Below are 23253 nucleotides of genomic sequence, written 5' to 3' on the forward strand. Positions count from 1 at the left end.
CCAAGGATGGTGCCGCCAGTAAGGGTGGAAAGGACGGGAAAACTACTGCGGACCGGAAGGTTGCGTGGGAGCGTATTCGGTGTGCGATTCCCCGTGACAAGGATGCTGAGTCGAAAAGCCGTCGCATTGAACTCTTCAAGCGGTTTGACACGAATGGGACTGGAAAACTTTCATTCAGGGAGGTGCTTGATGGTTGCTACAGTATACTCAAGTTGGATGAGTTCACGACTCACCTTCCTGACATTGTCCAGCGTGCGTTTGACAAAGCGAAGGACCTCGGCAACAAGGTAAAGGGTGTGGGTGAAGAGGATCTTGTGGAGTTCCTTGAATTCCGCCTGATGCTTTGCTACATCTATGATATCTTTGAGTTGACTGTAATGTTCGACACCATGGATAAGGATGGAAGTTTGTTGCTTGAGCTACAGGAGTTCAAGGAAGCCTTGCCGAAATTGAAGGAGTGGGGTGTTGATATCACTGACGCTACCACTGTGTTTAATGAGATCGACACTAATGGATCTGGTGTTGTGACATTCGATGAATTCTCATGCTGGGCTGTCACTAAAAAGTTGCAGGTATGTGGCGATCCTGATGGTGAGGGGAACGGAGCAAATGAAGGTGACGGGGCAAATGCAGGGGATGGAGTTCCTGCGGCCGAGGGTTCTGCCTAGTGTTGAGAATGTTATGATTATGCAGGGACGTCAGTATTTGTGGTTCTACCGTAGAGATCTGTGTTTGCTTCTTTTTTTGGAGGTGTTTTCATGTTCTTTTTAACCACCCCCGGTCCATATTATTTAATATTATTGTTTCAAGTGTTTTTTTAAAACTCAATGGTGTTTTTTGTCTTCTTCTTCCTTATTTTTAACTTGTCTCTTTTTGCAGGTTATTGGCTATAATATTTCATATTGATTTTCATCCTTCTTGATAGCCGACTGCTTAAGCACTTGTTTTTGTCTACTTTTGGTTCTGAAGCCTGATTATTTCGTTGTTTTATTTATGAATATTCACTTTTTTCCATATGTCCGCTCCGGTGAACATCTTTGGGGACCAGTAGAGTGCTGCATCGATGATAATGTGCCAATATATATATATATATATATATTTATATTTATAAGCACACATTTCGCGGAGTGCGCCATGAAGAATGTAAGGAGAATTTGTGGGGAAATGTTATGTAAGTACATGGTGAAGAGAGAGGTAGGTAATTTGTGGGAGTGAAAAGGAAAAGCAGGTTGGTGACCGACACACTCGTGGTTTGTAATCTTTTTCGTTCTAGCAAAATAGTTTATTTTTGTACGTGATCTCTCATGTCACCGGTTGTGTAAATAGATATATGCTCTTATGGGCCTGTTAGGGTAATTCTGTATGGCAGAGGCGGAGTGCGCTGTTGCGTGTGATTGAGTGGCGTTACAACGTGAAATGTTATTATTTTGCTTCGCGTCTGCCATATACTTCTTTACCTTCTTTTTTTGTTTACGAAGTTGCTTCTGTGGTGGTGAATAGGAAGCAATGGACACGGAGTTGGTCGCGATCATTGCTGCATCCGTTTCCTAATGGATCTTAGGACCGCGTTGCTGCTCTTAGCGGATTGTGCTGACCATGGTCCATATAGATATTCATAAATACGCCTGTGCGGGATGCAGCAGTGCTAAGGATAAAACAACAGGGTACAGGGATCCTGGAAATGTGTTACGTTTTGGACACCGCGCCTGGTTTTGTAAAGTCCTTTCGCTGATGATAGAAGGAATCTGACGGTGTTACCTGCATGTGATGAAGGGATCGTGTGATGTGGAGAGTATGACTTGTTGTCTTTGCTTCCCTTTAATTTAGCGTTCGATTTGTTTTTGCCATTCACTTTGGGGGGGGGGGGGAAGTTCAGTTTCCAAAGGGAGTCGCTGGGTGCTGCATCCTTTCGGAACGGAAGGCGTGAGTATTGTCGTGACTTTATATGAGTTTTCTCACTGTGTCTCTTTCAGCATGAGGAATAAGGTTGGGTTATAGTGGCATATTCCGACCGGTAATGTGCTGCTTGAGATTTTTTCCGCTACCGCAGTCAGTAGCCGGGGATACATCTCTATGCGCCGTCACCATGCGGCTACACGTTTTCCCCTTGCTGTTACGGGTACCTATAACCCTGAAGCTGATGGCGCCGTGGCGATTGGGTGTGATTTCCGAAGAGCGATCACTGCATCGCTGATGGCGATCACTGTTTGGTGGTGGCTTGTCGAGAGGTGCTTCTATCATTCGTGTATTTGGTTATTTTCTCTCTTGTACCGTCATCTGCCAGTTCTCTTGTGGGTTTATTTGTAAGTATATGTGCCTGCCTTATAGTTTTGTGCATGTTGCCGTGCGACTCATTTTAATTTGTTTTTTTTGTAGCGGTGAGGATTTACCCACCCCCTGCTTCCTACACATCTTTCGGTGCCCTCCTGCTAATTTCGTCACCTCGGATAAATTCTATTGCATCGAATTCGTCCAACTTCATGGAGATTTTTGGATCATGTATGACTGTTCAAACAGCGGCATGGTGCACTAAGTTGCAGGAAGTGGCAATCCATAGTGTATCATCTTCAGTAAGTGCGTGCGTTACTTCGTTGTACGCTGCCTTTTCAGTGCCAAGTTGAAAAGAAAGAAAATTGAGGAGAATAGTGCATGGAGAACTTTACCGCCTCCCATTTCTTCCCGTTTGTTGGGAAAGAAATTGCGCCTTCATCGTCATTGGTTGAGTTGTGGTTGTTATACGCGGTCATGAAAGTGTTTTTCCTTTTATTCTGCATTTAGTGCACCGCTGCACATCATTCGATTTCCCTCTGACATCCTGTTTCTTAGGCTGCCTCTCGCGTACGTGCGTCGCTTTTGGTTCCCACATTTGATATGCGCAACGGTGTGTCGCCTGGTTTTGGTGATCGGCCCTGTTGTGGTCGTGTTTCCACGGCACCGACCTTATCTTGCACCCTGATGATTAAGGGGTTGTCGCGCTGCTCCTCGCTGGACGCCCCATCCTTGGCCCCAGCAACTGAGATGAAGGCAGTAGATAATGTGAGCGCACCGTTGCTCTCTTTCGGTCGATTAGCCCATAGGCATTCTCTTGGAGAGGCGCGGTCATTGCGTGTTCCACGTGCGACAAGGGTCCTTCAAGGAAGCGGAAAAATACAGGAGAGAGGAGGGGTGATCAAGAGTGCGGAAAAAAACGACGTCGCTGTAAGCACGCTGGGGTTTCCCCATTCGCCTTCCCAGCAGAAACGGGAGCAACGATCGACGTCACGTCTCTCTAGCTGCGGCGTCCGTTGGCGCGAGCACAATCATGACGGGCCCAAATCGAACGAGCAACCGGAACGCCGGTGCCGACGCCCTGGGTACAGGAAGGGATTGGTTTCGACTGCATCACAGTCGTTGTTTACTGCACAGCAGCAACTCTGCACAGCCCAGGAGGAGGCGGCAAGGAGCGCCATTACGGCGGAGATGGTGGAGGAGTTGGTGTCCATCGTGTTGCTCGAAAAAAAAAATAACGACAGGGTGTTCAAGAAGTTTGACGCGTGGAGGAGCAAGTTTGGAGACATCAACGTTATAACGGGTGCGTCTTCGATGCAACATGACACCCTTGTACAGCCCACCATTATACAAGCCCGTGACAGTGACCTCCTTCGCGCACTGATGCAGGCAGAGACACGGATTGCACATCTACAGGGCCACCAAAGGGGCGTACAGTTCGGAAGTAGCAACTGCGCACCACCGAATCTCCCTGCGGTGGAACTCGGTAGCGGGAGCGGTGCGCACGACATCCGAGGGGATCTTTCTCAACCAAGAGACAGCACCACCACGTCCGCTGCACGAGATGGGTTAGGCACCACCGAAACATCCACCTACAAACCACTTGGGCCTCATGTACATGTTTTGTAAGAAGGTGGAGATGATATATGGGTAATGTATATTGTGCGTGCGGAGAGTGTGGTTCTAAAACCGGCGCGCTAGTCGCGTCGCTACGCGAAGGTGTGGTAAACTCGGGACACCTTCTTGTGTGGTCTTCTTTCTTTAAAATCGTTGCACTGTATGATGATATCTGAATATATGCACAAAGATGTGGCGAAAGTGGGGAGCGTGTCGGCGTCTTACGGGGAAGTGATTGTGAGTTCATAGCACGTACACGCGGTTTGGGCTCACTGAGTTGCTTACTTCACGTATACTAATTGGTCTAGCGTGAAGTTTACCGGCATACGACCACGTAACACCGTTATGGTTCGCATCTTGTTACGTGCTCTCCTTTTTGTTCAGATTATTTCTTCCCTTTTGTTCCTTCATGCGTTAGTGAGACTTTCCTCCCCTTGCTTCGGTATATTCAAAACTCACAATTTTCTTACTTCTGTATTTGGGAGTGTGCCGCCAACATTTTATCCGCGTATTTATTCGCCTTCCATACTCACCGCCTTCGCTCTTTTGCGTGCAATTTCCCTAGTTCTTATAGGGGTGGTTCGGTGATTGACTCATGTGCGTTGTTTTCTTTATGCACTACTCGCCTGTTCTCACCGCCTGCGCCTTTTTAATGGTGTTTTATCGGTGATTTCCCCCACCCTTCGATCGCCTTTCTTTACCTTTCCATGTTTTGTAATCTTTCTACCACATGGGCACGATTTTGGAACGGTGTTGACGTGGCGTGCCCACCCGCACATACCGAATGTTAAAATGCTCATGCATTTGAAGTAGCAGTAAATGTTTTCTTTCTCTTACCGTTCGCTGTTTTTTTTTTTGAATAATTAGTGTTAAGTTCCCGACCCGAGACGGTGAGTTAAGCGGTGAGAAGGGGGTGCCACCACCATCGCCGACTGTGCGGACGCTCTTAAGGATAGTGAAGAAACACGAGGCAAGGAAGCGTTGACGCGGACGCGAGTGTAAGCGGGGGCTCACCTTTTTCGGATGAAAATCAAAAAGAAGGACTTGCGCAAGGGTGAAGCCCAGCTTCCCATCAACTACCCGGACCCCATAGTTGAGCAGCCACAGGAGACGTTCGATGAGCGTGAGGCTCAGGTGGAACAGCTCTGCAAGCGTCTCGCGCACAATGAGGTGGTGGTACGTGATGAGGCACTGGCGCAAGTTCCACCATACGTGCAGCGTGCTACAGCGCATCTTTTAACTGTAGAGGCAAATGTGGACAAAGGCGCTCTGTGCTGCTTTTTCGATATGCAGAGGAAGCGCAGAGGGGACCACCGGCATAAAAGTAAGGAGTTATCAATTAATGTACTTCGGGAACTCGACGCATTTCGAAGCTGTGAGGAAAACGCGCGCCGTGAGCAACGGCGTAACGAGGCCATTCAGCGCTTGCAGCGGCAACAGCGCGAAGAAGAGAACGATGCCGGCGCAAACGGAGCCAATGACGATTCCTCACAAACGCGTTCCCAAACGAAGAACAGTGAGATAGGGAAAAGAAGTGACGACCACAAAAGCGTGCGGCAGATCTACCGAGAATGGATATCGCAATGGGCTGAGGTAGAGATTCTGTTACTAAAGCTGTCACGCGGATTGTTCTTTTGCTTGTGGCATTCTGACAAGCCGCTTGTGCAGCTCGAGTGTGCCCAGAACATAGCACGCGTTATCCACTCCCCGCATACAAACAGTGGCAAACTATTGTGGTTTAGTTGCATGATGCGCGTGCTAGCAAAAGAGTGGCGCACAATGGATCGCTACCGGTCGGACAAGTACCTTGCCTTCGTGAGGAAGTTGATGTTCGAACTCTTTACGCTGATGAAGAAGTGGGAAAACGAGAGCCAACTCGAACAGCGAAGGGTCAAACCCAGCGAGGGTGGAGAGAAATCTCAGCTGAATACGCAGGAGCGGCCCGGTACCAATGATGGTTATAGTGACCGCGGTAGCGAACGCGGGAGCAGCGACCGAATGGATAATATCACTTCGTGTCAACCCCTCTGCCGTGCCCTGGAGGAAGCGTGTTATATTTTCCAGCAACAGGTCGTGCCGGAGCCCTCCGCTGTCGGTCTCACTATGCATATTTGCGACATATTCTTCGATGAGTTGTGCCGTTCCGAAGTCTCGTCCACACTTTTTATTGCGCTTGGCGATCGCATTGCACTGCACGCAATGAGCAAGGGGGACTTTGTGGAGAAACGTGCGCTAGACTATTTTATTGCCCCCATTGCTGGTGGTGTGCTGGAGACTCGTTTGCGTGAGCAACACGGACGACGGCAGCAACAATGGAGTGGCGGTAAAGATACCACTAAGAGTAGTGGGTCACAAATGGTGACACGACCAACCTCTCGGAAGAGGGCGCGTGATGACGACAGCACCAACCCTGGGAATGGAAAAGCTCAACTGGCGCCGGATGTGGCAGCTGCAAGGGAGGCACATCTTATAATCACTGCGCTTGCTGACTGCTGCCGGCGCTACTCGGTGTCACGGGGAACGTTCTACTCCGTACGACCAATGTTCGCAGAAAGCGAGATGGCGCTCCGGCAAGCCGCCGACGCATCCAATTTCGTGGAGTTGACCGGAAAGGAATTGCGATGTCGCCTGGAGAGGGAGGTGGAGGAAGTGGACACCACACGAGCAGCATTTGCGGGACAGCGAAAAAAAGCACGTCTACTGAAACAACGGGAGGGGCGCAAGCCTCCAACCTCAAAAAGGAAGGTTCACATGATAGATGGTGGTAGCAAAAAGGTGTCAAAAAGGGATCGCGGGCACGAGGTGTTGAAAAGACAGAAGAAGGAGGTGCCACGCAACACAAAAAGAAAGAAGAATTATCAACTGACGGTGGAGGATTTATACGGTGATGAATAGCCAATAACTTGCCCGAGGGGGAGGGACACATTTTCCCGAGGTGGCAGGCTCAGTTCACTGACCTCCACCAAGTCGGCTATTGTTCGCACTGCTGTCTGTGTGTGAGGGTGTTATTTATGCTGTGATCGCGACTCGTTTAACGCCACCGGCGCTTTGCACTATCGTTTTAAACGATGAGGTGCAATGTTTAGCTTAGTGAAAGAATAATGATAACGTCAAATCTGCTCTAAAAAAAGTACTAGGCTATAAAAAAGAAAGGGATTATAAGTAATGGTATCCCCTAAGGCTAAACCATTGTCTGCTCTTTTGCCTTTGCTCTCCTTACCGCATGTGGGCGTAGTAAGGGGATTCTCTTTACATACATGCATGTGCTTCCTTCTGCAACTATCCTCTTTGTTTTATCACTCTTATTGTCTGTATTACTGTTACTACTCCGTAGCGACGGGCGGTAGCGTGTGCTCCGTTCGCCGTTATATTAGCCGTATTTCCAGCGGCTGCTGGGCACTCCAAGAGGGGAGAAGGGGGGGGGGTAGGTGGATCGACGTAGCACAGGGTACAAAAGTGGCGAAAAAGCGTGCGCCTTCGCTCTAGGAGCCACGGGTGATAAAGCTGGTTTGCGCCCCCCACTTTGTGGTTTGGATCGGCTGCAAATCCCCGGGCTTCTGTAGTGGACAATATTGTGACGCATAATAGGTGATCCTGATTGAAACGAGCAGGCCAACTCTGTTATCTGCCCTTCTGGCAGTGCAAGCAGCTGGGGGACGACACACCTACGTTCTGAATACTTCTTTATTTAGTTTTCGACTATTTTTGGTTGGTTGAGGGAAGCAGATCATGGCTCATGGAGCTTCTCCGACGCTGTCCGTGTGCAGCACGGCGGCGGTTCCTCGGAAATATGGTGCAAAGGATTTTGTCTCGAAGCTCTACGCGATGATGAAGCAGTTTTACACTGATGGTGCGGCGGTGTCGACGAAACTGAGTGGGGATACAGTTCGAAGTAGAAATGACCACTGTAATGCCGGAGAAACCCACACCAGGGAAGGCGATGTGGAGACCCGACGCGTACACAATGCTGGGAAGGTTGGTATGACCAGCAGCTGTTCGGCAAAGTGCATAGGCCTCCCCCTTCCTGCTGCGGAGCCGCCGAACGCTTCAACTGGCCGTCGGCTTGTGCATTTTGAGGAGAAAGAGCACCCAGTTTCCGTCAAGGCGGAGAAGCGGTCCCGGTACCTCTGTGTTGTGCTGTGGCCGTCGAATCTCAACAAGGGCGAGGTGCCCTATCAGCCACGAGACGTTGCGGAGTGCAGCGAATGGGGCGTGTATGGAACGGTGCTTGGGTATACTGATGACGACACGGGACTTATCTGGCACAAGCGCGGTGATTTATTTGCGAGCTGCCTTCCCCTTTCCGCTATTTCTGTGGCTATGTGCGTACCTGCTGTGCGTTGTAGGCACTGCGCGCACGTCGTGCCTCGCACAGAGGTTATTCCGCATGTTGGTATTCATCAGTTGGGGCTTGGAAAAGAAACGGGAGCGTTTGTTGACGATGAGACCTGGGGTACAGCGTGTGGTGACACTCACCTACTTCAGCATTTGCAACGAATGGGTGTAGTGGGCAGTGGGGGACAGGGGGATGTGGTCCTTTGTAGAGTGCGCGATTCCAAGGAGGAGGCACGTTATGTTGTAAAGGTTATGCAATTTAGCTCAATGGAGGCTGCAACAAGTGTGTACCATCGTGCTGTGCGTTACATGCTGCTCCAACACGAGCGGCTGGACACTCACCTTGTCGAATACTTGGCTGTGCGACTTTTGCCTGGTGGCACAACAGCAGAAATTGTCATGCCGTACTATGCAGGAGGGGATCTGGCAACAGCCATCCGTGAGTTGAATGTGGACCGCTTTGAAGAGCTCTACATTTGCTCTCTTATTTTGCAGATATTGAAAGCCCTTGTCTTTTTACACGAGCACCAACCTCCTGTTGTTCATGGTGATCTGAAAGCGGAGAACATCCTGCTATCCGACGAAGGAAGAGAAGCTGTGTTAACCGACTTCGACAGCTACAGGGAACTTAATGCGTACGAGAAGTCTATCCGTGCAGGAATGGGGACCATCGCGTGGATGGCCCCAGAGGTTCGACACAAGCGGCAGTTGATGTCCGCCTCGGACCTCTGGGGTGTGGGGCTTCTCATGTACGTTCTTGCCGTACTACCGGACTATCCAATGATTACCGATCCCAATACGGGCGTCAGTGAGTTGATGAATGCTACGGTGTGGAGGGCTTATGATGTTGGGAGTGATTCGCATGAAGCAAGTACAACTGATGGTCATGCTACAGCAGAAATTTTCGATATTTTGGACAATTCTACGATACACGAGAGTCGTATAAACCAAAAAGTGACCACTGGATATGTGACGCTAACGGAATGCGTTCGGAAGAATGTTCGAAGGCGGGGCTACTCTGATGCGTTTGTCGATCTTACGACTCGTCTGCTTTCGTATCACCCAGGAAAGCGGCCTCGAGCACGGGGGGCGGTGGAAGAACTGGCTAAAGTCATCCAGAATCATCATACATAGGTGCACCGTATGTCCGTTAAAAACGAAAAAAACGAAAAAAACGAAAAAGAGCGGCATGAGGGATTGAAGGGGGTGATTGCTAATTATAGTTGCTGGAGCCGCAAACGATGTTTGGGGCGACATGCGCGTCTGTGTGGAGAGAGGTTTTGATTTTTATTTTAGGAAAGTGAGGACAATACGTATGTCTTTTCTCTACATCCCCATAGAGATCAGTTTCTCGAGGTGGTGGATGCGTAGCGGTTCCAGTGAAAGGTGCTGCAACTGTTTCTCACTGCCATGTATGTAAAGTACTCTAGCGTAACGGAGCGCTCGCCGTTGTCTTGTTGTCACTCAGTGTGCTTTATTTTTGCATATAGTTTTGTTGTCTTGCGATTAAATGTTGTTGATCCCGTGTGTCCCCTCCTCTCCTTCTGCACTTATACATATATATAATTACGCGGACTCCCTTGTGTGTGATTTCGTCGCGAGCGAGCAGGTGTGACGTGATCGAATGTTGGTTCCACTCGTACCAGCTGTTTTCCTCCTTTCTCTTTCTCTTCCTCGTGTCCTTTTTAGCGTTAACAAGGTTTGCATTATGAGGCAAAAAAAAAAATTATTTGTTCCATTCTTTGCGTAGATGTACCACCATTGTTGTTTCACATAATTTACAGTTACACGTTCCTGAGTAAGTGATGAAAATCATGATCTCTTTGCTTTGCCGCAAGAACCACACCTGCTGCTCAGATGATGGGACAGGGAGTGAACAGTCGGTTCTAAAAAAAAAAAATGTTTTATTCTCCCATTGCAGAGGGATAGAGTGTGGAAGAACGTTGTTGAATAGGGCGTTTGAAGATATATATCCCGCTCTTTTGTTTTAGTGTTTCTCTTTGAGTTTATCGTACCGCGTTACGAAGTAGGTATGATATCCCAGCGTTGTTTCATCCGGTGGCGAGGTCTAACCATTTCCATGCAGGTTAACGGGGAACGGCGGTACCTTTTGATGCTTGGCGGCCACTGTGCTTGCACCAGGAGGAGAGGGGAGTTATTTGTGCGTTTTCCCCAGGAACTTTTAAAAATCTTCCTTAAAGACGGTGTTTTTGTTAGGCTTCCATATTTTTTTTTTTTACTCGCCTCTGTTTGTCTATATCGCTTTCATTCCGATGTTCCTTGCCTCTGTAGAATCCAAAGCAGTGCAAACATAGAGTGATGCCACCGAAAAAACTATCCAAGCTACCACTCAATACGAGGATGAAGCGGTCCCGCAGTCGTTCACCATCTGCTACACTTCCTTCAAAGGAAACGAAGGAGACGGACCGAAGCAAAGCCCAGTCACCTGTCCGCTCCGTGTCACTTCCAGTTGGATCGGGTTCGGCTTCGCCAGTGCGGGGGGACGATCTGAAAAAGACAGAGAAGAGCATTTGGAGTCAAGTGGAACCTTTTAAGCGTAAGACAGAGGCGAAGGACTTTAAGCCTCGGGAGATGCTGAAGTTTATCACCTGGAATGTTGCCGGATTGCGTGGACTCTTGAAGAAAGATAGTGAGGCGATTAAGAAGTTGTTGGAGGAGGAACACCCAGATGCACTCTGCTTGCAAGAAACGAAACTGAATGTGGGGGACAAGGGTAATGAAGCTCTTGGCGTGGTGCAGGGGTATGACTTTGTGGACCACCCTTGTCATGCAAAGAAAGGATACTCTGGTACACGTACTTACATTAAGAAGGAAGTGGCGGAAAAGTGGAACGCGGTATTTGTTAAGGGGTTTGGTGGCCCCAATGGGGTTGACGATGACAAACAAGAGAATGGGGATGATGAGGGCCGTGTCCTCACAACATATTTTGGCGGCGATCAGGGGTGCGAAAACACCTTTAGGTTGGCCCTTGTCAACACATACGTACCCAATAGTGGTATGGACCTCGCTCGCCTTCCGTACCGTCACAAGACGTTTGATGTTAAGATGCGGAACTATTTGTGCAAACTGGACGCAGCCGCTATGAAAGTTAACGGCACCTGCAACAATGTCAAGGATGCTCAGCCACCTACGGGTGTCATATGGGCTGGAGACCTTAATGTAGCGGAGCGCGATTATGACCGATATTTCGCAGGAACTTTCGCCGCCATGCAGAAGTGCAGTGGTTTTACTCCAGAAGAGCGCACTTCGTTCCGTGAAACGTTAAGAGCCGTCAACGCGGTGGACACATTCCGGGAGTTGTATCCGCGTGCGGCACCCGTTTACACCTTCTGGTCTGCGCGAATCAACGGCCGGGCCCGTGGTCTGGGCTGGCGATTGGACTATTTTGTTGTATCTGCTGCACTTGCGGGCCGTGTTGTGGATTGTTTCACTATGCCCATGATAATGGGCAGTGATCACTGCCCTGTGCAGATGTGGCTCCGTAAGTAATTGCAGTGCCGATGGGCGCAGCTGCGGGTTAAGCAAGGTGAAAATTTTGAGGAAAGGTGTGCACACCCGGCTGTGGTGTGGCACAACGTGAAAGTGAGAGGAGTTATAAATTTATTGATACTTTCCTTACGCATGCGTGAGGTGATGGGGTGACAATGATCTTACGTGAGGAAGATGCCGAGGGGAAAGGTGGCTATAGCGGCTGTGGCAAAATTCTTTGTGGAGCATCTCGTTTGTTTTATTAGTTGTTTTTCCGGTACGTTTTTGCAGACGTCTACGTGGCGGCTGTACCCACAAAGGAGGAAAGAGGTCGTTGTGGTTTCACATGTGATCGCGCCTGGGTGGGTGCCAGTGTCAGCATTTGCGTCTTTCACCAGTTTCCCTCCATTCACATACAAACGTAAACAAAAGCACAGACACACATTCACCGCGAATAATCCACTATTCATGCATGATGTCCGGGAGAACTTATCTTCAGGTCAATCTCACAGTGTGATTGTGGAGCCCACGTCTGAACCAAGGCCTGCAAGGGGGACCATTATTGTTGTAGCCCCACATCGACGGTTATAAGGTCGTCTAGGGAGGAAAGGCAGGTTACGTATTGTTGTGGGAACGGTTGTCCCCATGTATCTCTGACTCATTCGTTCCTCCGGCGCCGATTACCGTGGAAATGTTCGTCAACGAAGGAGTGTCAAATGCTGTTTGTGTTGATGGTATGTGCTCGTGGTGCTGATATGTTGTTAGGGGAAAGTGCGCGCGATTATGTTACTACACGACATTTCATTTTATAACCGTGGTTGTACTCCGCTTTGTTGTTGCGGTCTGCAGTGACTACATATCGGTTGCTGCATACGCTTTGAGGCGTGTGAGCGAACACATTACGTGGCAGAGGCTCCAAAGAGAAAGAGGTAGATGGCGGTTGAGGCTGCCACGCGCCGTGCGTATGCATCCGGTGTGCAGCCTCTTTTGTTTGTTTGGGTGGTAGTTACTGGTGACGACTAGTAACATTTTTTCTTCAAATTCGATTCCTCATTATTATTATTATCATTATTATTTTTTTTAGGCCTGTGCTGTTGCCAGCTAACACCAGCGCCTCTTCATCATCCGCCGATTATTATGCCTCACGAAGACAGTGACATTCCTATTCATGTCCGGTGCAATTTTTAAAAAAATGTTTTTTTTTCATTAATTTTTGAACTTGGGGCACACTTTTTCCACCCGTTTCCGGGTTCTTTCTGGTGGCGCCCTGCATATACATTTTCTTGGTTGTATAGAAACTAGCGTCTTCTCTTTCTTTTTTCTTTTTGCTGTGGCGGATGTTGTGAACGAAACCAAAACATATGTGGTGAAAAGGGAGGGGCATGCCGCATATTACTACGCCCTTTTTCGTGACATTGCGCAGTGGTGAGCGCCTCCGACTGAACTCGGGAGATGACGGTCGGCTCCCGCGTTTTCTCGCCGCTGTGAAAACGCTCGTGTTCACGCGACAGTTGCCTTCCAACGCGACTACTGCTGTTGGTGCAACCCCAACCACTGCGACTGTATCGGTCATTGCCCATAGCAACGGAGGCGAAGGACATTCCGACTCCTCCAGTTTTACCATCTTCAGCCACACCTTCGACGTGGTTATTGGCGTAAACTCTGGGAATGGGAAAAAGAGACCGAGGGAAGAGGAACCGAAGGGAGAGAGGGCAGGTGCCGCCTCCCACTCCGTCTCCACAACTGACACTTTTTCCGTCCGACTGCGCTCACCCGTTTGGCTGACGTCTGGGGACCTGGTTAACGAGTTGGAGGTGAAGAGCATGTTTGGTAAAGGTGCGGATGATGGTGGGATTTGTGCCGTGACACTCTGCGGTACACAACAGACGATTCTATCAAAACAACAAGTGTCGCTTTTGCGGTCTACCACCGAATGATGAACGACAACGAACTAAAGAAAAAAAACTTCTACTGCGTGTAACTAGCAATATCTATTGCGCATATTGCTGGCAAGGGAGAAGCAGTGAAAGCATCTAATGCCTCATACCTCGAGAAGAACATAAACCTCAGGTTGAACTTTTGCATTGTTATTGTCATCGACTTTATTTATGGTCTTTGCTCTTCCTCATTTGATCAACATCTTCGTATTTTTGGCTGCCCCACCCGCTTGTCCGCCGTGCATCAGAAGTACAAGCACCTTGACGTGTAAAAAAAGGAAGTGCACATATACCAGCGGAAAGTTAAACATTTGGTGCGCTTGATTCGAACGATACCGGATCGCAAAGACCGACTAGGAGTGCGAGTCCTTTTACGTATAGAGACCGTGTGATGATAGATGATGTGGTAACCGATGATGATTTCTTACGTCCTGATGCTGTGCTAATGGAGAATTTGCACAAGGCACAACCATGGAAGTCGGCACCGCGGTACTTCCGCAGTGTGCGAGTGTCAGTGCTTGCCGTGTTGCAAATGCTGAGCCACTCCGATCGAGGGAGGCCAAATGTGGTCCTCTCCGATGGCCAAGCAATTCTCTCGTCACCACAAACTACGACGGATACCCAGCGGCGTGAGAATTGGTTTGAGGTGATGGGACTACTCCTTGGCCATTTCCGGGAAAATGAGTTAATCGTGACCTCCACCTTCGCCCTTCCTGTCGATGCGTCAGAGGTGGAGTGCTCAATGAACGAAGCCTCGCAGATGTATATGTTGGAATATCTTCAGTACCACCAGCGTACGGGTTTCGGTGTAAAGTGTGGGTGGAACGCGGAGGAGGAAAAGGAAGTAGACGAGGAAATTGAAGAAGCGGAGTGTTGTGTTGGGTGGTACCACAGTCACCCCGGTTATACGTGCTTCCTTTCAGGCACCGATGTCGCGACGCAGAGGGTAGGGCAAGCAGCACAGGACCCCTGGTTGGCCATTGTTGTTGACCCCGTGCGAACGATTTCTACAGGAAGGGTGGACATGCGTGCATTCCGCACTTTTCCGGAGGGAGCTGTCGGGGACGGCACGGAGTCAACCTCAGCGGATTCAACCGGCATTGGGGCCGCACCCAGACAATGTGGATTCCACGATCCGCTTGTAAGGGAATATGGAGCACATGGACACTGTTATTACGAACTTCCCATCACACTTGTGCGCAGCACGAACGACGAAAAACTTTTGGAGCATATGTTGTCGCGCGACTGGGCAGCGCCCCTACGTGGAAGTCCCTCCTTAGGAAAGCGACACGATGCAGTTCAGCAAATTCAGCAAATAACCGCCTTGCTGGAGGGCGTTTCTCCGAGTCATGAAGGGAAGGATGGCAGCGGAAGCAGGACACGTGAGTTGCATCGGCAGCAGAATAACCGGGAAGGTGGCCGCCGTGGTGCCACTGCAGTGACTGATGCCTCAGTTACGGATGTGGAGCAGTTGTGTCGACTGGCAGAAACATTGGCATTGGAGGCAAAATTAGGGGCCGTTGTGCAAGGGACGAAAAGGACGCTTTTTGCGCCCCAATACGGTGTCGATCCACTTTGAAGGCAACTCAATGAGGCGGTTTAGTCCAGTAGTTACGTTTTATTACTGCTGTGGTGTTATTATTTTGCATCACGATACGTTTTGATTCCTGTATCGAAGATAAAAAAAGTTTCTTCCCCATTACCATCTCGGTTTTTGATCCACCCACATTATAGTCGCTGTCGCTGTTTCTATCTTTGCATCTTTCATTTACTTTCTCCCAAACATCTACGTCAAACCAAAGAAACTTTGTGTCGGCGCGGTTAAACAAGAAAAAAGGAGTGACCGCATTGATTGGTTTTGGTTGCCGAGCAAGTCGGGTGTCGTGTACGCACCATTCGAGAAAGGGTGGTAGTGAGGGCGCAGAGCGATCCTTCGAGGGGTGTCGACGTGCATATTAAGGAATAAATGATGCGCTTCTTCGTATGGATAAGATGCCTGGGGCTGCCCTCCAGGCAATCGATTTACCGCAGCGGCTGCGCACACGCGAGTACATCGGCAATAGCAGAGATGACAGCGAATGGGGTCGCTAATAGTCCCGTGATGCCGTACAAGTCTACACATAAAGGAAAAGGTGTTGGTGATCCCAACCGCAAAGGCTCATCGGTTGTTGGTGCGCCAAGCGGTGGTACCGATCAATGCCAGCAGAATCTCGCAGGCTCACGTTCATCCTGTGCTGAAGATGGCAAAGCAGCTCCAAGTAGGCCCCTCTCACCCCTGCAGCGACGGCAACTCATGATGAGGCACAAAGCCGCTTTCACACTTACCCCACAGGCGATTCGCCGCGTCAGATATTTACTGTCGCAGTATCAACAAAACAACAAGGGGGAGGGACCCATCCCGGATGGTATTCGCGTTAGCGTTCGTCGCCGTGGTTGTAGTGGTTACAGTTATACAGTTAACTATAACTATCCAAGCAAAGGTGACGAAACTGGCGCACCCGTGAATTGTAACAGCCAAAATAAAAATAAAGACGAGGGGGGATCCTCCGAGGTGAGTTTTATGAGTGCCGTGGGCGGTATGGCGCCAGGCGGTGATGTGGTGGTCGTGCAAAATGGCATCAAGGTTGTTGTGGATAGCAATGCGCTTTTCTATGTTATCGGGACCGAGATGGACTATGTTGTGCGGAACGTGGAGGAGAAGTTCACATTTAGGAACCCCAACCAAAAATATTCATGCGGGTGTGAAGAAAGTTTCATGCCCTTTGACGCTGACGAGCAGCTTTGAGCACAGTGTTACGTGTTACTTTTCTCACCCTCTCCTTGTTACCGTGTTTTTGCGTGTTGGCCCGCGGTGTGCTGCCGACTGGTTCTTCCATGATGTGCATTGTTTCTTCTTTTCCTCTGGTTGGTGTATCGTCTTTCTTTTGCGTCTTTGTACCAATTTTCTCATCTCTCCAGTTGAAGTACAATTGCCACAGTGGCTCCCCCCAATGCTCGATTTTTTTTGTTTTATATATTTATTTGTCATTCTTTACTTTTCGCTTCACGCGTCATTGTCAACAGCATACTTTTTTGTTCATTCACGGTCATGCAACCTTCTGGTTGTACAAATGTGGCGTCGTGAATAAGTAAATGTGTTACACCTGCGCCCACTTTGGGTGTACGCGACGGGACTGCAGCACCTGTAGACGGATACAGGTGAGGGAAAGAAGAGGCTATGAAGTGGAAGAGTTGACGTCCAAGTGTGTTTAAAGAAGCCTCCACACGTACGTTTCATATTACTGCCTATCGCTTTTTCTCTCCATGGACCTCGCTGATACTCGTGAAGAGAAGAGCGGAATTATTCATTTCCCTAAGTCATTTTTATTCTTTACCCTTCTTCTTTGTTGAGAATATAGTACTACTAGCAGTGTTGAGAGGGGCCGTTCACCACGTTTGTTGGTGAATGGTCTTCTTTGTGAGAGTCACAGGGAAGGATTTAAGTGGGAATACACAAAATATTAGACTTTTGTTCCCCTCGAAGCCGACGTTATATGACCTGACGTGTGCTATTGAACGTTACTTCACGACCGCTGCCGAGAAGGAACAAAAAGAGGAACCGAGTCAAGAGACCCCTTACATGCTTGAGTTGTTACTATTACTTGATGAATACAGATCAAGGTGGGTAGAGTTATATAGCAGTGGTCAATTAACCACAGACTGCCTGGTACACGCCTTCAGCAAACAGACTGTAAAGGCTCTGCGTGGAAAGAAAGGTGTGATGTCGAGGTACGGCAGTAGTACCTCTGGAATAGTGACGTCGGCAACTACTGTTACCCCGTCTAATGCAGCACCCAGTGCTGCCCAGGGGAATTCTGCCAACATCACGCAAGATGTGGGATTGCATAATAGTACGAGTGTTGTTCACTACAACAATGCAATGTAGCATCGTCAGGGCTTCCGTACTGTAACTTCACGGTGTGTTAATGGACGGCTTCCGGAAGCACATAAACTACATCAATGATGGAAACGGGAGGGCGCGTGCGCGCGTTTTGAATACGTGGTAAAGGCTGTGAAACGCTGTTGGCGCCTCCTTCGGTTATTAAGAAGGATCATACTGTACTTGCGTGAGATGGGCCGCCGGCAATTGGCCCAATGCTCGGTGGTGGAGGTTGCGAGAGAAAAAAAATGAATTAGCCCACGAACTGGTGATATTCTGTCGTTAACACTACCCTTACCTCTGGAATGGAAAGTGTATTTCCAGAGAAGGATAGAACTTCAGCCACTAATTGGCTGCGTGTTTTACCAAAGCTGCGGTACACATTCATGATGTCCTTTTGGTACAATTTACTTTTTGAAGTTTTTTTTTTAAAGAAAAAAAACATATCTATTTTTTTTTTTTACTGGCTACACTTTTGTTATGCACGAAAGAGAGAATTCACGGTCCGGACTACTTAGCCTAAAGCAAGAGGAAGTTCTTTTCCCTTATTGGGCAAGTTAACACGAAGTTCCCTATTTTTGTGTGTGCGTCGGTGCCTGTGTGGGGCCGGTGTTCGCAACCCACAGCGTGTTTGTAGCTTTTGATGGTCCCCGGGACTCAGTTATTCTCACGTTTTGTTGAATGGCATTGCCTTCGTCTGAGTTTTCGCCTTGTATATTAGTATTGTTTTCTCTGCAACCATCGCCATCGCGCAAGTTTTTTTTTTTTGTTGTTGTTGTGCGGGGGTAGTCGTGCTTTCTGTGTGTGTCTTTACTGACACTGCCGCTCAAATGTTTGCTTAATGTTCATGTACAATATCCCCGTGCACACACCCGTAAACGAAGGCGTACGGTGCGATACACACATTATGTTTTGAAGTTCCGTCAAAATTTCCAATTTTGACCTACTTGCCCGCTGCGATGCATGCGCCACTTAATTTCTGCGTTTGCCCTCCTTGCTTATCACTGTAATGTTGTGGCCACTCACTTACCAAAGGAATCAGAAGTACGGTGGAAAGGGGTGAATAAACATCGGGTAGAGGTGAAGCGCGCAGAAAAGTGTCGATTCAAAAACAATTATATACCTATATATATTATTTTTTATTTTCGGCATTACATGGCTTTTGCAACCTCCCCAGGACAGAGGCCTCAAAAACAGTACATTAACAAGTTTACTGCCTTCTTCTTTCGTGAAGTTGATAGGGGCTTTTCCTCACCTTACGTTGTTTTTTCCACTGGAACTGTCCTCGCACTCGCCGGATGGAAGTTCTTCAAGCGCCGCGTAGAACCAGAGAGGCAGATAAATGCCGTTTTACGGCAGCCGCGGTCGCGGGTACCGCTTAGTGATGCACATAATGTTTTTTGGGGTTTCAGAACAAACAGTGGCACCGACAACACCTCCCCTCGTAGTCTTGGAGAGGCAATGTCCGAGGATATGGAAGAGGCATTGAGGCGGCCCAGGCTTCTGCATAGTGAACCGAGTGAATTACAAGATAGTAGGACGGAGAGCAGTGGCGGAACGCAAGCCAATGTAGCTTGCATGGAACTGCAGGAATACGATCCGCAGTATGGAGATGACGTAGTGTTTCGAAGCGTACATTACATTTACAGCGAGCGTGATGGAAGTACCTCTCAGGTCGACAACAAGACAGAGGAGGTTGTTGAAAAAGGGGAGGACTCATCTTATTTGTCTCGCATGCCCGGACATGGTTTGTCCGTTATACATGGCATGGTAAAATGCAAGTTTGTTACTGCACAAAACAACTGTGTGCCTTACGCCGGTCACCTTGAGAGTGAATACGCTCGCAAGATGATGCTTGCACTTGGACCTGTGCATATCTTGCGGGATATTGCACGAACATCGTTTCCCATCCGGTTCACCACAGTAAAGGAGACTCCGGTCTCCACATTGGTGTGCGGTTTGCACAGCGGGGAGGCACCGCGGTGGCTAAGCAACGCCTTTCCCAACTTTCAAATCGACGTGGTGGAGCGCGACGGCGCACTCGTACGCGTTTGTCGCCGCTTCATGGGCCTACAGGAGTCGAGTAATCTGCGCCTGTTTATTGCGGATCCGGTAGACTTTCTTCGACGCAATGCCCTCGTAGATGTCTCTTCTGGGAAGAGGTACGATCTCATTATGATTGACACCCTTGATGGCGCAGGGCGACTAAGCACGCAATACGGACGACTCGAGTTCATCAATAGCGTGCGTAACAGTCTCTCGCCTGCCGGGTGCGTTGTCGCCGCCCTCCCAAACCGTGATGCGGCGTTTCTTTATCACATGGTACAAAACTGGCGTCTCGCTTTCGCCGGACGCACTGTGCTCCTTGTGCATTGCGTGACGTCACCGCACACAATGCTGATTACATTTCAAGATGATGCGGAACGTGGTCGAGCGAATTTTGGGAGTGTGGGTGGCGTTGATGAGTTTAAAGACCTCCTGCGCACGAAGATATCGCATTACGGTGTGAAGCGGATTCCTTTCGATCTCCCCGCGGAGGTGTCACGCGATAACTTCCGTGTGCTGCACCCCGGTAAGACGTACCAGATGGATGCGTATCTTCCTAGTGGACACCCACAACTTCGAAGTATCGCGGAAGGTAATTTTGTTTTTGGCGGAGCGTCAAATGGAGGTTCGTGGACTGAGTGGCTTCGGCGGTTGGGCGGTTCCTGGCTGACACCGACGCAGCGCACTGATTTGAAGTGGATGGAAAAGTGACCAGCTTGTTGTTACCCATCAGGTGTTCATTGCTTATTTTGGATCGCTTTGTCGCTCGTGGAAAAACAGTGATAACACATGGGGAATGGTGTTTTGTTTTTGTACGGAGAAAAGGTCTCTTTAGCGTCGCACGTTTTTTTTTTTCCGTGACGGTGAATGTGCGCCGAGTGTGGACGACATCGATGAGTCTCGCTGAGCCGCCGTCGTCACGGTCGTAGTAAATGGGGCAATGATTTTGTACCCTGCCTGTGCACGTTCTTTATCGATCCCTTTGGCACTCTGTCATCACTTCTTTTTCGTCAACCTTAACATTTACGGTGTTTGGATTCTATGTTTGTTGGTGTTACCTAGTTTTGCATTGAGGGCCACGTTGTGTCGAAAACGGCAGCCCGAAACCTGGGACTAGAAGTTTGAGGGGCACGAGTGCCCTAATTATTCCTCACTCGGTGGAGAAAAGCAACGGGGACACGGGGATTTTAGACAAAAAAACAAAGGCAGAAGGAAAAGAATAAGTAACAAAGGTAAAACAAAACAGCGGAGAACGAATTTGAAAAATACGCTTAATACAAGCAGAAGGGAGCACTGCACATATTTTAACGTAGGTGACTCAAGGAGCGGCACTGACAACCGAAGATGATCGCCGACGCGGTGCCTGCTGTCACTCAGGTTGTCTTCGCTATATGCTTCTGCACCGGCGTTAGTACGTTTATTCCGAATTTAGTCGAAACTGCAAAGGATATGAGCGTTTTTGTATCCCATTTGCTGATCCCATCACTCACCTTTTACAACATCGCAACCCCCCTTAGTGTCGAACTTCTGAAGAAATGCTCCGTTTTGATCCTTTTCGCCGCTCTTATCGTGGTTCTTGGCGTGCTTATCGCGCAACTTGCCTCGTTCTTTCTCTTCAGGGTGAAAAATACCGGCATTCCACGCGATTTACAGCGTTCGGTACATTTTAAACTTTTGCGTCGGCGTGGAAGGCGAGAGAGCGATGACGGGGTTTCGGGGAAGTCGACGCACATCCTCAATATTGTTGTCAACGGAGAGAGGGAAGAGCTGCCTATTGAACCGCGGGATGTCCTTGAGCGCTTGGAGCCTCCGGAGGAAGAGTACGAAAATGAACCATTTTACTGTTGTGCTATGACGCTAGCACTTTGTGTGCAGAATGCCGTGACTATTCCACTGTCTCTTCTGCAGGCGCTCGCCGAGACGCTACCGTGGATTGATTTGGAAGCTGGAACGGCGTATATATTCATGTACAGCATAGTTACCATTTGTGTCGTATGGGGGGTGGGGCCGGTGCTTGTCAGGAGAGCAAAGAAGACGACAGACAAGCGTCGCATAATTCGTGAGCTTATGGAACAACAACGTAGACTGCAGAACTGTCATGAGGCGACCACACAGACGGAAGTGTCCTGCACTACTTCCCGCTTAGCTTCACCTACGTTTCCTATGCTCAGCGACCCACCAGCAAATGTCGACGGGTCGAGTGGGGAGGCTAGGGCGGGAGGACCCGTTCACAGGTCAGGCGTGGCGCCAGAAAGCTCCACTAGTGATCGTGGTGCTGCGCGTTACTCAATAGGTGAAGTAAACCAGTCACATGATGCTGCAAGGTGCCCAATTGTCCTTCTTACCACGACACCAAGCACTTGCCAAATATTCGGGTGTGACTTAGTGGAAACGGGTCAAATACGTGTCATTTCTCGCAGTCAATTCGCTCGCGAGGAAGCAGAAGCAAACGCTGGTGTCAGTTGCCTTGGCAGTAGTATGGCATGGCTCAAAAGGACGGTTGTTCAGCTGCTAAGAACACCTTCCTTTACCTCCGTAATTCTAGGCGTTTTTGTTGGCATTATTTCGCCGTTAAAGGGTTTGTTTGTTGGGGGAAATTTGTCTCCAGTTATGGATATTTTGAGCGCCCTGGCAAAGGGTTCGATTCCGTGTTCCCTGTTCTTATTGGCAGCAAATTTTATGAACCCCAAAGCAACGGTGCCAGCCCCGAAGCCGGTGCGGATGCGGGACGCCGAGCAGAACACTGATTTTCCGTTGGATGACATTACAGTCAACCGTTCCTTTGCGGAGACCTACTACAGGGAACGCCAAGATATTACGTTTGACATTCACGCTTCCTTCACACCGGCCCATCTGTCCCAACCAGGTACCGGTTCCGCTGCGGGTGGTAGGGCTGATTTTGCGCCTTTTGCCACCTCTACTCCAGCCACTGATCCTCGAAAGGGTTTTTTAACCACGCTTTACGATATGTTTTCATTGAACGGTATAAACAAAAATTTTATGTTCGGCGTCATTGTCCTTCGTTTAATCGTGATGCCTGCTGTTGGGTACGGACTTGTGCTGGCAGTATTGTACATTTCACCCTCTATGCTCGGCGGTGGCAGCTCACAAAACGTCTTACTCCTTGTTTTACTGGGGCAGCTTGCCTCTCCGTCGGCGATAAACTGCAACATTCTTTTTGTCGCGGAGCGATATATGCCGCACGTTTGGGCGAAGATGCTTTTCTTCCAGTACGTGTGCTGCATTGTGACGCTGACGGGGTGGTACGGGTTGTCAATTTATATAGTTAGATGACTTACCTGCGAATTAAGATATACAGGAATACTTATGTGCTAACTATATGTAAAGAAAAAGAGCTTCGTATCGTTTCGTTTTCTTTCAATTTGTTTAGTCGTTTCTACACCATGCTGTTTGTTGCAGTGGTTGCCGCTAATGTCGCTTATCCCGCTGTCAATGACAGAGACGGCAGTGGGAGTCGCGACTGGTGTTTCCCCATCGTTTACTTTGCAGTTAAGGTCAAGTGTTGCTTTTCCCCCAAATTCTCTTACCTTTCGATAACGTTCGTTTTCGTTGTTGTGTGTACGACGTCAGGGATTAGTGGTTAGTCAAAAAACCAGTAAACGTTGTGAGCAAAAAAAAAAA

At 48.9% G+C, this 23253-nt stretch overlaps 10 protein-coding genes and 1 pseudogene across 11 annotated transcripts; all 11 read left to right on the forward strand.

Moving 5' to 3' along the window:
- The first annotated feature begins 2 nt into the window (after positions 1 to 2).
- On the forward strand, positions 3 to 620 carry TEOVI_000800800:pseudogene (annotated as a pseudogene). Its single transcript has one exon. A coding segment is annotated over exon 1 (618 nt).
- Positions 621 to 2871: 2251 nt separating this feature from the next.
- Positions 2872 to 3897, forward strand: TEOVI_000800900 (uncharacterized protein; the record flags this gene model as incomplete). The annotated part of the gene is made up of 1 exon (XM_067222432.1): positions 2872 to 3897. One exon carries the CDS (start codon positions 2872 to 2874, stop codon positions 3895 to 3897), a length of 1026 nt encoding a protein of 341 aa, XP_067078533.1.
- Positions 3898 to 4908: 1011 nt separating this feature from the next.
- On the forward strand, positions 4909 to 6780 carry TEOVI_000801000 (Nucleolar protein,Nop52, putative; the record flags this gene model as incomplete). Its single annotated transcript, XM_067222433.1, has 1 exon — positions 4909 to 6780. One exon carries the CDS (start codon positions 4909 to 4911, stop codon positions 6778 to 6780), a length of 1872 nt encoding a protein of 623 aa, XP_067078534.1.
- Positions 6781 to 7614: 834 nt separating this feature from the next.
- Positions 7615 to 9354, forward strand: TEOVI_000801100 (protein kinase, putative; the record flags this gene model as incomplete). The annotated part of the gene is made up of 1 exon (XM_067222434.1): positions 7615 to 9354. The coding sequence occupies one exon, from the start codon at positions 7615 to 7617 to the stop codon at positions 9352 to 9354; it is 1740 nt and encodes a 579-aa protein (XP_067078535.1).
- A 1185-nt stretch (positions 9355 to 10539) lies between these two features.
- On the forward strand, positions 10540 to 11730 carry TEOVI_000801200 (apurinic/apyrimidinic endonuclease, putative; the record flags this gene model as incomplete). Its single annotated transcript, XM_067222435.1, has 1 exon — positions 10540 to 11730. One exon carries the CDS (start codon positions 10540 to 10542, stop codon positions 11728 to 11730), a length of 1191 nt encoding a protein of 396 aa, XP_067078536.1.
- A 1361-nt stretch (positions 11731 to 13091) lies between these two features.
- Positions 13092 to 13646, forward strand: TEOVI_000801300 (uncharacterized protein; the record flags this gene model as incomplete). The annotated part of the gene is made up of 1 exon (XM_067222436.1): positions 13092 to 13646. One exon carries the CDS (start codon positions 13092 to 13094, stop codon positions 13644 to 13646), a length of 555 nt encoding a protein of 184 aa, XP_067078537.1.
- Positions 13647 to 14037: 391 nt separating this feature from the next.
- On the forward strand, positions 14038 to 15225 carry TEOVI_000801400 (COP9 signalosome complex subunit 5, putative; the record flags this gene model as incomplete). Its single annotated transcript, XM_067222437.1, has 1 exon — positions 14038 to 15225. The coding sequence occupies one exon, from the start codon at positions 14038 to 14040 to the stop codon at positions 15223 to 15225; it is 1188 nt and encodes a 395-aa protein (XP_067078538.1).
- A 387-nt stretch (positions 15226 to 15612) lies between these two features.
- TEOVI_000801500 (Iron-sulfur assembly protein 1) lies at positions 15613 to 16431 on the forward strand (the record flags this gene model as incomplete). Its single annotated transcript, XM_067222438.1, has 1 exon — positions 15613 to 16431. The coding sequence occupies one exon, from the start codon at positions 15613 to 15615 to the stop codon at positions 16429 to 16431; it is 819 nt and encodes a 272-aa protein (XP_067078539.1).
- A 660-nt stretch (positions 16432 to 17091) lies between these two features.
- TEOVI_000801600 (uncharacterized protein) lies at positions 17092 to 17571 on the forward strand (the record flags this gene model as incomplete). The annotated part of the gene is made up of 1 exon (XM_067222439.1): positions 17092 to 17571. One exon carries the CDS (start codon positions 17092 to 17094, stop codon positions 17569 to 17571), a length of 480 nt encoding a protein of 159 aa, XP_067078540.1.
- A 1149-nt stretch (positions 17572 to 18720) lies between these two features.
- On the forward strand, positions 18721 to 20322 carry TEOVI_000801700 (uncharacterized protein; the record flags this gene model as incomplete). Its single annotated transcript, XM_067222440.1, has 1 exon — positions 18721 to 20322. One exon carries the CDS (start codon positions 18721 to 18723, stop codon positions 20320 to 20322), a length of 1602 nt encoding a protein of 533 aa, XP_067078541.1.
- Positions 20323 to 20955: 633 nt separating this feature from the next.
- Positions 20956 to 22905, forward strand: TEOVI_000801800 (transporter, putative; the record flags this gene model as incomplete). Its single annotated transcript, XM_067222441.1, has 1 exon — positions 20956 to 22905. One exon carries the CDS (start codon positions 20956 to 20958, stop codon positions 22903 to 22905), a length of 1950 nt encoding a protein of 649 aa, XP_067078542.1.
- Positions 22906 to 23253: the final 348 nt, after the last annotated feature.

This window comes from Trypanosoma equiperdum, assembly GCF_001457755.1.
Source record: "Trypanosoma equiperdum strain OVI genome assembly, contig: ctg_1631, whole genome shotgun sequence".
NCBI classification, from domain to species: Eukaryota; Euglenozoa; class Kinetoplastea; order Trypanosomatida; family Trypanosomatidae; genus Trypanosoma; species Trypanosoma equiperdum.